Source organism: Cimex lectularius, unplaced genomic scaffold, assembly GCF_000648675.2.
Source record: "Cimex lectularius strain Harlan isolate CLEC.00 unplaced genomic scaffold, Clec_2.1 scaffold33, whole genome shotgun sequence".
NCBI classification, from domain to species: Eukaryota; Metazoa; Arthropoda; class Insecta; order Hemiptera; family Cimicidae; genus Cimex; species Cimex lectularius.
Window position 1 is genome coordinate 490283 of NW_019392683.1, and position 13680 is coordinate 503962.

The window sequence follows — 13680 nt, forward strand, 5'->3', positions numbered from 1 at the left end:
GTAATTATGGATTCGAGGCTATTTCATTTCCTCGCGGAACTCCATAATTAAAACCATTTTCTACAAAAATGTGTGAAAAAAATAAATAATTGATTAATACCTAAAAGTCAAAATTAAAATAAAATTGAAAAGTGAAGCAAAAAAACGTTGACTCAAGGCATATAAAATTTGCAGATAAATTTAGGCTCGGAATCAATTTCATTTTCAGATTAAATTAAAACATCTGTCATTAAAACTAAAACATCGCGAGGCTTTTGATTATATCTTTGTACAGACCATTAATAAAATTTATTTTTACGTAAAACGATCTAGTATAATCTAGTAACGATATAGTAATTATTGCTTTATAATATAGATTGGTCAACGCCAGTTTGTTTGAAGAATTGTTTTCACATGGCAGATAATTAGAATTAGATCATCTTTGAAACCACATTTTGCAATTTTGACATAAACCAGGTACAAAATGTCATAACATTTCATTTTTTTTAATGATTTTAAATTATCAGTCATGTTATTGTAATTTTTAATTTGTTAACTAATGTTTTTGTTTTACTGCGAATAAGCATTGCTCACTGAATTAAATTAGTTAAAGCAGCTGATTTTAAAATGTAGAACATACGCGCCGGTAACAAAACATATCGAAAAATGGCGAGAAAAAATAAAAATCGTTGCAAGGAAAAATCACTCGATCTGTCGAAGGTTTTAGTCGATAATTATTAGTGTATCGTTGTGTGTTAAGCTAGAGATTAAAAAAATGGATTTTTGGGACTTGTCTGCGCCGACGGATATTGCATCCAAGAATGTCAAGTCTAAGTGGGACGACGAGGACGTTGAAGAGTGCACCCTCGAAAGTTGGGATCAAGAGGAAGAAGTGGAAGAAGAGGTGAAGCAGCCGAGGAGGAACGGTTGCAGGAGCTCGGAAGAAAAAGGGAAAAAGGTTCAGAAGAAGGAAGTCCCCAAGGAGAAGAGCGCCGAGGAGGTCGCCCTGGACAAGCTACAAGCTCAGAAGCTCCAAGAAGAAGCCGACCTTCGATTGGCGAGAGAGATCTTCGGCGTGGCCGACATGAAGGCCCTCGAAACAAAAGAGGAATACGAAAAGTTGAACACTAACCTCCTCCAGCTGGTGAACGACGCCCAGAAAAACGCAAACTACTTTCCTTTCGTCGAAGAGCTCGTCAACAACCTATGCGTCCACCTCTCGTCCACTGAGCTTAAAAAGATTTGCGTCCGCCTCAGCAATCTGCAAATTCAGAAGATAAACGCGGAAAGGGGTGAGAAGAAGAAGACCAAGTCGAAACTGAAAGCCAAGCTACGCGTTGAAGGTGATTCGGCTTACAACGAGTATTCTGCTTATTCAGAATTCTGTGATGACTTCATTTAATACTATATCCTCTTTCTTATATTTATTAAAATAACTTGCAATCATTTTGTAGTTATTGAGAGAATTTAATTAAATAATAGATTTTTAGACAATGATGTTTTTTCCTTTACAAGTTAGTTTTAATGTATTTTACAGCAAACTCAGAAAAACATTTTTAGGACTTTCTAATATTGCACGTAAAGTGCAAATAGTCAAAATTGTTCATTGAATATAAGAGAAATCTGGCCGAACTTTTCGAAATATACGTACAGCTGTCTGTTTTACATAAGCCTTTATTAGTATCCTACTGATTTGGCCATTGTTCAATCGAAATGGGAATCGACTGAGCCGTAAATCATTTTCAGAATAAAAAACGTTATCAATTAAACTTGTGGAACTCGTTTCTTATTCTCCTTGTAGTTTTAATACAACATCCATCATTTTTCTTCTGTCCTCGTGCAATATATAATTTCCGTCAGTTAGAAAAAAATCGAGCAAATTACGTTTTTATCAAAGAGGCATTATGGTGGCAAACAGTTGCGGATATGTACGAAATAAAAAGAAAAAATATACACGGGATAGTTTTAGAAAAATAAAGATCCCGTGGTACTTGGATGACAGATTTTTTCAAATCATATTAACAGTTTACAATTCCTGTCATTTTGTTCTACCAGCTGTTTCTTATCATTAATCTCTTTGTTTAAAAAATTAATTTTATGATTTATATTTCGTCCGGAGTAGTTTGGGATTTGTGTATGAAATTAAATTGTCAAGTTCATACTGCCCGATGGTTGAAATGCCCCTTGAAATGTGCTTTATCCGTTAGATGTAGATGTAATTTTCAGGGTATAGTATACTGCGCCCTTTAAGAGTTATTATATCCCCCGTTTTCTGCCTAAAGCACATCGGTGAGTGCTATGAAGAAATTTTACAATTAATTAAGGTTTTTAGTCGAGATGAAAAAAAGTTAATGGCACGAGAGGGATTCGAACCCACGACCTTCGGCTAGATACGCCGCTGCTTTACCACCTGAGCTATCGTGACCTCGATCCACTCGGACATCAACTCCCCATCTCAACCCCACCTTTTGAGTTTTCCCTCCTTTTTGCCATTTTTCAAATGTCGTGTAATCGGTTTGGATTCTCGACGACAATTGAAATGGCGACGGAGAGCTTTAGTGAAGTGTACTTCATTTTAATTCAATTTCAAAAGGAGGGAAAACTGATAAGGTGGGGTTGAGATGGGGAGTTGATGTCCGAGTGGATCGAGGTCACGATAGCTCAGGTGGTAGAGCAGCGGCGTATGTAGCCGAAGGTCGTGGGTTCGAATCCCTCTCGTGCCATTAACTTTTTTTCATCTCGACTAAAAACCTTAATTAATTGTAAAGTATTAATTGGTCAAGCGGACCACGAAAATAGTGAACCTATGAAGAAACTTGATCAATAGGCTCGGTTTCAGTGGTTGAAGCTCTTCTGGGGGCACATTATTCATCCCAAAACACTTCCTCCTGCGTACGAGTGTAGCTCCGCAGATGGTTAATAGATGTGTTGGTGTTTCCTTTGCCTCTTTGCAGAATCTGCATGTGCCGTCTTGGATTATTCCAATCTTCTTTAGGTGTCCATTTAGTTTGCAGTGTCCTTTTAGGAATCCTATTAGGATTTCGCAGTTTGTTTCTGCTTCCCTTGACCATTCTGTAATTTCTTTTCTTCCGAAATTTGTTAGATTCTTGGATTGCCTGTGTCCAATGAGTGAATTCCATTGTTCCTTCGTTTTCTTTTCGGCCTTTCTGTCTGAGATACTCATTAATAGTGTTCCTATGCCACAGAAGGATTGGCCCTGTCAGCGGTGTAGCAGCTCCTTACCTTGCAAGGGTGTCCGCTTTCTCGTTGCCTTCCACTCCCATGGATCCAGCAAAGGCTGACTTTGTTCTGCCTAATATGCTTAATTTGGTTTTGCAGTTCAGCACATCCTTAATGATATTTGAGCTTAGTGCTTTGATGGCTGCTTGGCTATCTGACATGGCAGTTTTGTTCTTGTTTTTGTACCCTTTAGACAATTGAATTGAGTACATCTCTCGATTGCGTGAATCTCAGCTTGGAAGATACTGGTGTATTTTCTCATGGGCTCTGGGTATTTGGTTCAAGGACCGAATACTCCTGCAGGATGGTGCCATTCCTAAAGGAGGTGTTCCCTTCTTTATTGGTACCTAGATTTATTTGGATGTTTTGTTTAAATTCAAACATCCTGTTCATGCCGTCTCTTGGAGCCACGAGCATCGTAGTATCTTCCCTCATTCCTACTACCTTATCGTGAAATCCTTCCTCTCAGATCGATGGTTAAAAGTAAGAATCGGCACCGATTTTTCATCTATCACACCAATCAAAGCAGGCGTTCCACAAGGAAGTATCCTAGGCCCAATCCTCTACACCATCTACACTGCTGACATACCCACACATCCAAATACACAAATCACAACCTACGCGGAAGATACCGCAATCTTATCAACACACTCCAATCCTATCCTAGCAACAGAAGCACTCCAACAACACCTGAACCTTATTACCAACTGGCGCAATCTGTGGCAGATCAGGTTAAACGAACAAAAAAGCCAACACGTTACATTTACGCTCAAACGACAAACCTGTCCACCAGTGTACATTTACAACAAAATAATACCACCATCGAACCAAGTCCGTTACCTTGGGCTTTACTTAGATAGTAGACTTACTTGGAACCCACATTCACGATTAAAACGGCAAGAACTTAACAAAACATATGGACTACTCCGACACCTTCTTGGACCAAAATCAAAACTAACCATACATAACAAACTAACCGCCTACAAAACACTCATCAGACCTATTTGGACCTACGGAGTCGAGCTGAAGGGCTCAGCCAAATCATCCAATATCCAACAAATTCAGTCGTTTCAATCTAAAGTTCTCCGCCGTATCCTCAATGCTCCCTTCTATGTCACAAATCAAACGATCCATAAAGATCTTAAAATCCCTTTCGTCAAAGATCTTATCCAAACACGCTTCTTCACTTTTCAATCTAAACCCTTCCTCCACCCTAACTCACTAGCCCTAACTCTTTCCTCAACATCTCACCTTTACAATCCTCCACACCGTTTAAAACGACGATGGCCTCGTGACCTTCTATCTAACCCACCGAATTAACTTTAACTCCCCCCCCCCAATTAAATAAAAGTTGGTTTCTCTCCCTACTGCTTCCTGGTCTGAGAGGTCTGTCAGATTTGTTTATAACTAACTATTTGCTCAATGTATATTATGTACAGATAGCAATAAATAAAATAAACATTAAAAAAAAATTGATGTCAATGTTAATCATTTCAGTATATTGTAATATTTGCACATTCTTCTGTGTTCAAGTTCATGTTGCTTTTAACAAACTCTCTTGACGATTAGCTTCGCCCCAAGTTTAAAGTTCCGCCGACCGAATGCTAATCCTGCATGCTATAATCCTTTATAATCCCTGTGGATGCCGGTCGGATGTAGAGGGCTGACAAAATTTCACTTTTTTCTCTATTCATGAGTTACGAAGTTGTTCCGCAAGGACGAAAAGAAGGAAATAGATAAAGCCGCGCATGCTAATGAGACTGGAAGCGAGGAAATGAAGATAGATGGCTGAGAAATGATTTCTTCTTTGTTCTAGGCCGGCATGTTACGATAGCAACAGTCGCGTTTTTTGCTCAATTGTCACCTGTTGTAAGGACAAATGTTTTACCCATGTCGTTGAATTACACATCGTTTCACATCGCCTGTTTACTTCAGTTTACATGTTTGAGCAGGTCCATGACCTAACTGGGTGGACAGCTCAACTAATACGCTATTGTCCCTGTTTATTGAAATAAGTGTGAACTTGGCAAATTATACTAAATCAGTAACACTTGTTACAATTAAAGAAATTTACTCTCCATGTTTAGAAGAAATATTCTCTACTGATGGTGATTAAAACTAATTTATTTCCAACCAAACTGTTTAATTATTTCTTTGCACGTTGCAAATCTCATTGAGTCCGGTCGTCTGTTGTATTAAAATAACAAAAATATTAATAAGCATAGATCAACCAACCTTGGTGAAATTTATTATTTGGTCGCGTGCATTAAGTAGTATTACTTTACAAATGTTAAATCATGAACGAACGGATCATAAATAATGGGCAAGTATGCACATAGAAAATAGACCTAGAATAACACTAAATTACATACCGCACTGCATATAAATACCTTCTTGGATAATCTTTGGCATTGCTCGGTTACCACGCAATCGGCAATGGTGAAAGATCTAGATATTTCAAACTTGCCGAACGATATTTCAATACGGTTTATTTCCAGAATTACAAATAGGTTATTTATACCCGTTTAAAATATACTTTTATTTTATTTTATTTCATTTTTATTTCATTTATTACTTCAACTTCTTTTTCATGGTAAAATAATAATGTGTTCAAAATATTTTAACTTTCTTATCATTCGGCACCATCGATTTTAATGGCCTATTGATCATAAATAGTGTTTCTTCAAAACCCTTCGACACAAATTCTTTTCCGATATTCTGAGTAGCGTTTGAATAATGATTTAATGTTTCGTTTACAAGGATTTCTGTAACATCGCAGGAGAAACACCTCCCTTGCAGAATAACGTCTCAATTCTATCTCTTAATTTGTAGAGAATCTAACTAATTATATCTCCACACAAGTGACTATGAAATATACTTTCATTACGTCCATTCTTGTATTGTAACAAAATAGCGGCCTCGGCAATGAGTTTACTTTCGACCCTTTTTGACACTGTAAAAACAAAAAATTGTACTAAACAAGAAACCAACAATCTAGGGAAAAATAATGTAGAAAATGTAAAAAATAGTCTTTATGAAAGGTATTGGTTGAAATGAAAAAGTCATTGTCTCGAGCGGGATTCGAACCCACGACCTTCGGCTCAATACGGCTCTGCTCTCATCCACTTGAGCTATTGTAACTTCGATCCACTCGGACACCAACTCGCCATCTCAGCCTACAACCTTTAGAATTTTCCCTCCTTTTTGCCATTTTTTCAAATGTCGTGTAATCAGGATTCGATTCTCGGCGACAATTGAAATGGCTACGGAGAGCTTTTAGTAAAGATTTTGAACATCGTTTTACTTATTAAACACATTATATTTCGTGGTCCGATTGACCGTTCGAATGGTTGTAGGTTGAGATGGCGAGTTGGTGTCCGAGTGGATCGAAGTCACGATAGCTCAAGTGGTTCGAGCAAAGGCGCATTGAGCCGAAGGTCGTGGGTTCGAATCCCGCTCGTGACACTGACTTTTTTATCTCAACCAATACCTTACATAAACATTAATTAATTGAAAGAAGTTATTTGGTTACCACGAAATATAATGGATGTAAAATATAGTGTTATTAACAAAATCTAAAAATATTAAAACAAGCTTAAAGCTTCCCTAAATCACACAATATACGCTAAATAAATAAATTAGTCGTTGGTTAAACTAGTTGAAGAAGATTTTGTTTTCGGAAAAAGTCTGTATATTTTTTTAATTTACCGTCTACAAACTATCAAAAAATTTACTTGGACCTAGCCATTATAAATAGATAAACCCCTATTCGTATTCCTCATTCCTGGAGAGTTAGATCAAAACTTTTTTGGTTCATGGAACCAAACAAAAATAATTGTTTACTTGCTTCGCAGTTTTTCTCCCAAAACGTCCCAATAATAAAAATAAAAATGAGGCAGAAGTTGAACTCGCAGGCAAAGAAGAGGCAAAACGTCGTTTTTTATTTTTTCCCTGCAACATTCAATAAAGGTACTTCAAATTATCTAAAATTCTATTGCTCTTCCCTGTACAGCAAAGACTTTTATACGATGGTGGTAATTGAAAGAAAACATAAAACCTGCATTATTTCCCGGACAACCCAATACTTAATTTCACTAATTTCGTGGTCCGATTGACCAATTAATATATTACAATTAATTAAGGTTTTTAGTTGAGATAAAAAAGTCAATGGCACGAGCGGGATTCGAACCCACGACCTTCGGCTAGATACGCCGCCGCTCTACCACTTGAGCTATCGTGACCTCGATCAACTCGGACACTAACTTCCTATCTCAACTAAATACTGCTCGAGCCATTGACTTTTTTATCTCAACTAAAAAACCTTAATTAATCTTAATAATAAAAATGAAATTAAGATATTTCTTTTTACATTCTGCGCCATAAATTTGCTATTCTATGACCACCATCGTTTTCAGTAAAAAAAAATCCTATAAAACAGTTAAAACAAAAGTATACGTTCTCATTTAAACTTTCAAAGTTGTACTGGCTGAGTATCCTGAAAACAAATATTTTAAAAACGATAAACATTTAAAACTAGACTTAAAATATTAAATACATATTTTTGGTTTTTCGATGACGATATCGGTCCAAGAGAAATTCAGCTGGGCTGTCAAAATAGACAGCTTCTATAAGATAACTACGACAGAATACAAAGCTCATCAACATACCAGTACCAAAAAATTTAATCAAAAACCATTAGGTTTCGTGGTCCGATTGACCAAATAAATTCTTTTCAATTAATTAATCTTTAAGTGAGGTATTGGTTAGATAAAAACGGCAAAAAGGGGGGAAAATTCAAAAGGTGGGTTGAGATGAAAATTTGGTGTCCGAGGGAATCGAAGTCACGAAGTCAAGTGGTAAAGCTGCGGCGTATCTAGCCGAAGGTCGTGGGTTCGAATCCCGCTCACTTACTTTTTTATCTCAACCAAATTCAATCATTTTTAACAGGATAAACTGATGTTCGTACTTCAATGAATTGCGTCAGACGTGAGATAAGAGTGAGATTTGAGTGATTGTCAGATGAGTAGGAATCATTATCTACGTTAAATATATGATACATCAGTCAATCTTGCAATTATGTTTTAAATAGGAGAATTTTTTTTAGCATTCCTGCTGTCTATTTTATTTTATTTTTGTTTCGGTTTTCTCTTGCAAAAACTCAGCAGATGGTTAAAAAATTGCATCAAAACTTGTAAAATATATTGTATTATTTCTTTTGTATATTATTATATTATTGTATTATTATATTCTTGTAGTAAAGTTTTATTATTTTATTATCATTATGATTATCAAAGATAAAATAAATCAAGAAATGCTGTGAAAAAAATAATGTAGCATTTTTTAAAAGAATTATCTTCTTAGGGCTCTTTTGTTTCAGCAAGTCTCTAGTAAAAGCTTTCTAAAAGAATTTTTGACTAGTACGAAAACAGACATTCCAAATTGTATTAAATATTAAATTCCCGTGAGGTTTTTGTCTTTATAATTTAAGCTAAGCTCCCAGGGTTGTTTTGTTCTTGGATTAAAAAGTTCAATTGTTTCCTTTCCACTTACCCTAGCGGAAAGTTCAACTTTAAATAACACAGTATGAAACTAACTCAAAACTATATAAGGAACTAACGATTTGACTGAATTTTAATTAGGCTAAATTTCAGGGTTTTTGACAGTTATCTGCGATTTGCGGTGTCCTGATTTTGCTGTTTATCTCTATTCAACTCCATTTACTTACAGATCATAATAACACACTTCACCCATTCATTCATGTTAGCAGGATGCTGCAGAAATGACAACAAACGAAACAGACGGGTCGGGCGTTTGCCTTTTTGAACTTTTTTTTTCCCCCTAAGTGCATCCCACATAAAGGTGAGAGTGGAGACAATGGAAGGTGTCCGTGACTGCTCGGAGCCATCGGTGCGTCAGATATTGGCGCTTTACGTAGGTGTCCTGTCCCCTTGCCATCCAGAAACCAAAATTTAAAGCCGCCTACGACAAAGCGATGCCAGACGGAAACGTCGTCACTGCACTTTAAAAAAGTTCAGATTAGGAATTTGTCAAAAGGTGAATGAATTTGAACGTTGCGGCATTTAATATTCGAGAACATCTAAAACCACTGCCTATGTAAGTAGTGACATGCGATACCAGAAAATATTCGATACCAGTATCGATCTGGTATTGAAAGAAATATTCGATAATACTCAAGTATCGACAGACATTATTCGATACTAACGAGTACTTACTCATATGAGTACTTTGTCGTTTATTCATAAATGGTCAACTATCGATTTATGGGTAAAATACGCTCATGCGGTAAAATAAACAAAACTTTGCAGTTTTTTTATATTTTTATGTATTTTTTCATACAGTGGGTACGTAGGTAAGAAGAAGGAAAAGCTGTCAACACATTTCAACAAAATTAATATTTCAATTTTATCGTTATCGAGTTTTGAGTAAATTGATCAACGGATGTTTTGTTTTCTTATGTTTGAAAAGATAAGACATATTCAGTTTACAAGATGCCGACGATTCAGTTTTTTTTTAAATAAAATAACCTCATGACTTACATTTGGGAGGAGACATTATTAGGTATCTACCAATGAGAAGGAAGTAGTGACGTGCGTTACCAATCGATATGAGTAAAGTATCGAGTATTTTCTTTACGAAGTATTTTTCGTATCGAATGAGAATATTCGATACAAGTATCGAATACTTTTGGTAGTATCGGAAAATATACTCAAATAGATTTTTCGTCGAGTTTTCAAGTAACATTGAATTGTTTTTTTTTTCCACCGCCCCGCCGTACCTGAGGGAGACCCCATACCGGCGGACCTGAGATAAGAGTGAGATTTGAGTGATTGTCAGATGAGTAGGAATCATTATCTATGTTAAATATATGATACATCAATCAATCTTGCAATTATGTTTTAAATAGGAGAATTTTTTTTTAACATTCCTGCTGTCTATATTTTTTATTTTTGTTTCGGTATTCTCTTGCAAAAACTCAGCTACCTGAGGGAGACCCCATACCGGCGGACCTCGGCCACTAGACTGACTTATTTTCTTGTATGGGGGAAAATGGAAGCATAACGCCTTCCTTATGCCTCGCTCTAAACGAGGGGCACGAGGAAGGTTAGGGGTATATATATTTTTCCTCTCTGTATTTCTTAAACTGACCTAATCTAATAGGTCTCCCCTTGAGACTTTTGGAAAATTCAAACTCAAGTTTTTTGGTATCAACTCAAGTTTTTGTCTTCAAGTACCTAAAAAGTGTTGGCCTTCCTTCTAGCGACGTGCAATACCAGAAAATATAGCAGTACTCGATACTGGTATCAAAAGAAATATTCGATACTACTCAAGTACCGACAGAAATTATTCGATACTAACGAGTACTTACTCATATGAGTAGTTTTTCGTTTATTCATAAATGATCAACTTACTATTGTGGACTTTGGTTAAGCTCATGCTAAAATAATCAAGAAATTGCAGTTTTTTTTTTTCATTTGTAAGTATTTGTTCATACAGTGGGTGCGTAGATAAAAAAAAGGAAAAGCTGCCGCGGGAAAGAATTATGAGTTTCCAGAATTACGAGCAGAGTTACTCCTTTTCGCACAGTAATATCATACAATCATTACATAAAATTACAAAATTAAAATTATAAAAACTATATAAAATTTCAAAACAATATAAATATACTAATTTAAGCAATAAAGAACAATCACATTTTTAGGTACTATATAACAATGTTAACTTATTTTTAAAGAAGTAACCAGCCCGGAATTATCTGTACTAAGGTTATACACTTAAATATATCACAGTTTAATCACAGGTGGTTTAGAAAGTTTTTTTTTCAGGTACTTGGTTTACTACCCGCTAGGATGCTCTGTGTAAGCTGTTTGAACACATGATACGTTTGCTCGCTTTTCACAAGTTCCTTCAATTCTGGAGGCCATATATTCTGAAAACTGTTTCGCAGGTCCTGACGAAGTTGTACAAAGCTTGGGCAGAAGAATAGCTTGTGTCGTACGTCTTCACGAACATTGCATAACAGACAGTTTGGGGTATTAGCTCTCTTGAATTTGTGCAGATAAACTGCAAAGTTTCCATGCCCCGTAAGCATTTGTGTGGACCAAAAATCTGGTTGGACCCAAATCTGTTTTTTTCTTTCTTTAATGATGGGAAAGAACTCATAAGTAAGCCTGCCCTTGATACTACTTTCCCATCTGCTTTGCCAGGTGTCGGTTACCCATTCGTTCAGAAAAGTTTGGCGCTGGCTGTTGGGTGCATTTCTTAACCAATTCGTTTCATGTTCCTCTAAGCCGGGTAGTCCTGGTAGCAATACCTTCTTCAGCTCTGTCTTTGCATTATGGACTTTTATGACCGAGTCAATAGGTGTTGCTATCATTAACACTTGGAGAGCGTGAGTGGAAGCCGTTCTGTGCCCCTTCGATGTCCTCAGTAAAGCAATTCGCTGGGTTTGTTCTGTTACCTGTTTGGTTTTACCTTGCAGTTTTCTTCCCCAGGATGCTGCTCCATGAATTGTTATTTACCGTTCAAAACTTACCTTTCATCAAACTGGGAGTTGATTAGTTACTGTTAAAAGCGCCTATTAGCGGCATGTGTCAACAAAGCTAATCAGGATTTTTAATTCTGAAAACTCATAATTCTTTCCCGCGGCAGCTTTTCCTTTTTTTATCTACGCACCCACTGTATGAACAAATACAAATGAAAAAAAACCTGCAATTTCTTGATTATTTTAGCATGAGCTTAACCAAAGTCCACAATTGTAAGTTGATCACTTATGAATAAACGAAAAACTACTCATATGAGTAAGTACTCGTTAGTATCGAATAATTTCTGTCGGTACTTGAGTAGTATCGAATATTTCTTTTGATACCAGTATCAAGTACTGCTATATTTTCTGGTATTGCACGTCACTAGAAGGAAGGCGGACACTTTTTACGTACTTGAAGACAAAAACATTTTATGAAAAATTACTGAAATTAAATGTGCGAGGTGCGACGCGGGAAAAAATTATGAGTTACTAGGATTACCAGTTACCAACGACCAATTCGAAATCTCAATTAACTTTGTTGACACAGGCCGCTAGTAGGCGCTTTTAACAGTAACTAATCAACTCCCAGTTTGATGAAAGGTAAGTTTCGAATGGAAAATAACAATTCAATATTAATGAACAGTCGATGAAAAATCTATTTGAGTATTTTTACCGATACCACAGAAAGTACTCGATACAGTACTTGTATCGAATGACAATATTCGATACCAAAAATACTCGGTATCGAAATAAAATACTCGATAGTTTACTCATATCGATTGGTATCGCACGTCACTATATGTAAGATGACAACTGTATGTACAGAATATATGTATTTTTATTGCCTATTGTGTAAATTATAACATAGCACTAATATAGTCGTTTTTTTATAAACTTTAGTTCATTCTGTGGAATTATCTATTAAAAAATCCCGTCAAAAGTTGTTTCAAACTCTCATCCTTGAAAAAAAAGATTTTTACAAAAATTAGCTTTTCAAAGCAAGAATATGTAGGAGCAATGCGACCCGCCCACCTTTTTAATATCTTAGCTCTCTTGTTTTCATCTAGTCGCGAACTTGTTGAAAAGGCTAAATCCCCTCGGCGGGAATGCATGATTTGACCCAGTTGCGCGCCCGCTTCCTCTCGCTTTTTCCCTCTATAAATTCACCGACGGAAAGAAAACAAACCGGCTCGTTTTGAAAGGAGACGACGTCTTATTGGACTAGTCTGGCCTGCAGTTTCTTTTTTCAATGTAAAATAACAATCTTTGATTCACGTCGTATTTCGGAGAATAATTAAGTCGAAGCACAACTATATATATATATAAATATCTTTATATGATGGATAGTATAAAAATTCACTAGTTTTCGTGGTCCGCTTGGCCAAATAAATTCTTTTCAATTAATTAAGGTTTTTAGTTGAGATAAAAAAGTCAGTGTCACGGGCGGGATTCGAACCCACGATCTTCGGCTAGATACCCCGCTGCTCTACCACTTGAGCTATCGTGACCTCGATCCACTCGGACACTAACTTCCCATATCAACCCCCAGCTTCTGAATTTTCCCTCCTTTTGGAGGGACTTCCACTAGTTTTCGTGGTCCGCTAGACCAATTAATATCTTTCAATTAATAGCGGAACACGAAAACTACTAAATTTAATAAGTAAAATTGAATTATACCTTCACTAATGCTCTCCATGGCAATTTCATTTGTCGTCGAGAATCATATAGATTACACGACATTTGAAAAATGGCAAAAAGGAGGGAAAATTCAAAAGTTGGAGTTGAGTTGGGAAGTGTCCGAGTGGATCGAGGCCTCGATAGCTCAGATAGTAGAGCAGCGGCGTATCAAGCCGAAGGTAGTGGGTTCGAATCCCGCTCATGACACTGACTTTTTTATCTCAACTAAAAACCTTAAT

At 36.5% G+C, this 13680-nt stretch overlaps 1 protein-coding gene and 1 non-coding gene across 2 annotated transcripts; both read left to right on the plus strand.

The window, feature by feature from the left end:
- Positions 1–364: 364 nt before the first annotated feature.
- On the plus strand, positions 365–1425 carry LOC106662661 (eukaryotic translation initiation factor 3 subunit J-like). Its single transcript, XM_014386886.2, has one exon. The coding sequence runs from the start codon at positions 755–757 to the stop codon at positions 1379–1381; it is 627 nt and encodes a 208-aa protein (XP_014242372.1). The 5' UTR covers positions 365–754; the 3' UTR covers positions 1382–1425.
- A 1204-nt stretch (positions 1426–2629) lies between these two features.
- Positions 2630–2702, plus strand: Trnah-aug. The gene has a single exon. It is a non-coding gene; the product is annotated as a tRNA-His (tRNA).
- The last annotated feature ends 10978 nt before the right edge of the window (positions 2703–13680 follow it).

Bases quoted from the DNA above. Each gene is read 5' to 3' on its own strand.
- LOC106662661 (XM_014386886.2), top strand. From the start codon at position 755: ATGGATTTTTGGGACTTGTCTGCGCCGACGGATATTGCATCCAAGAAT.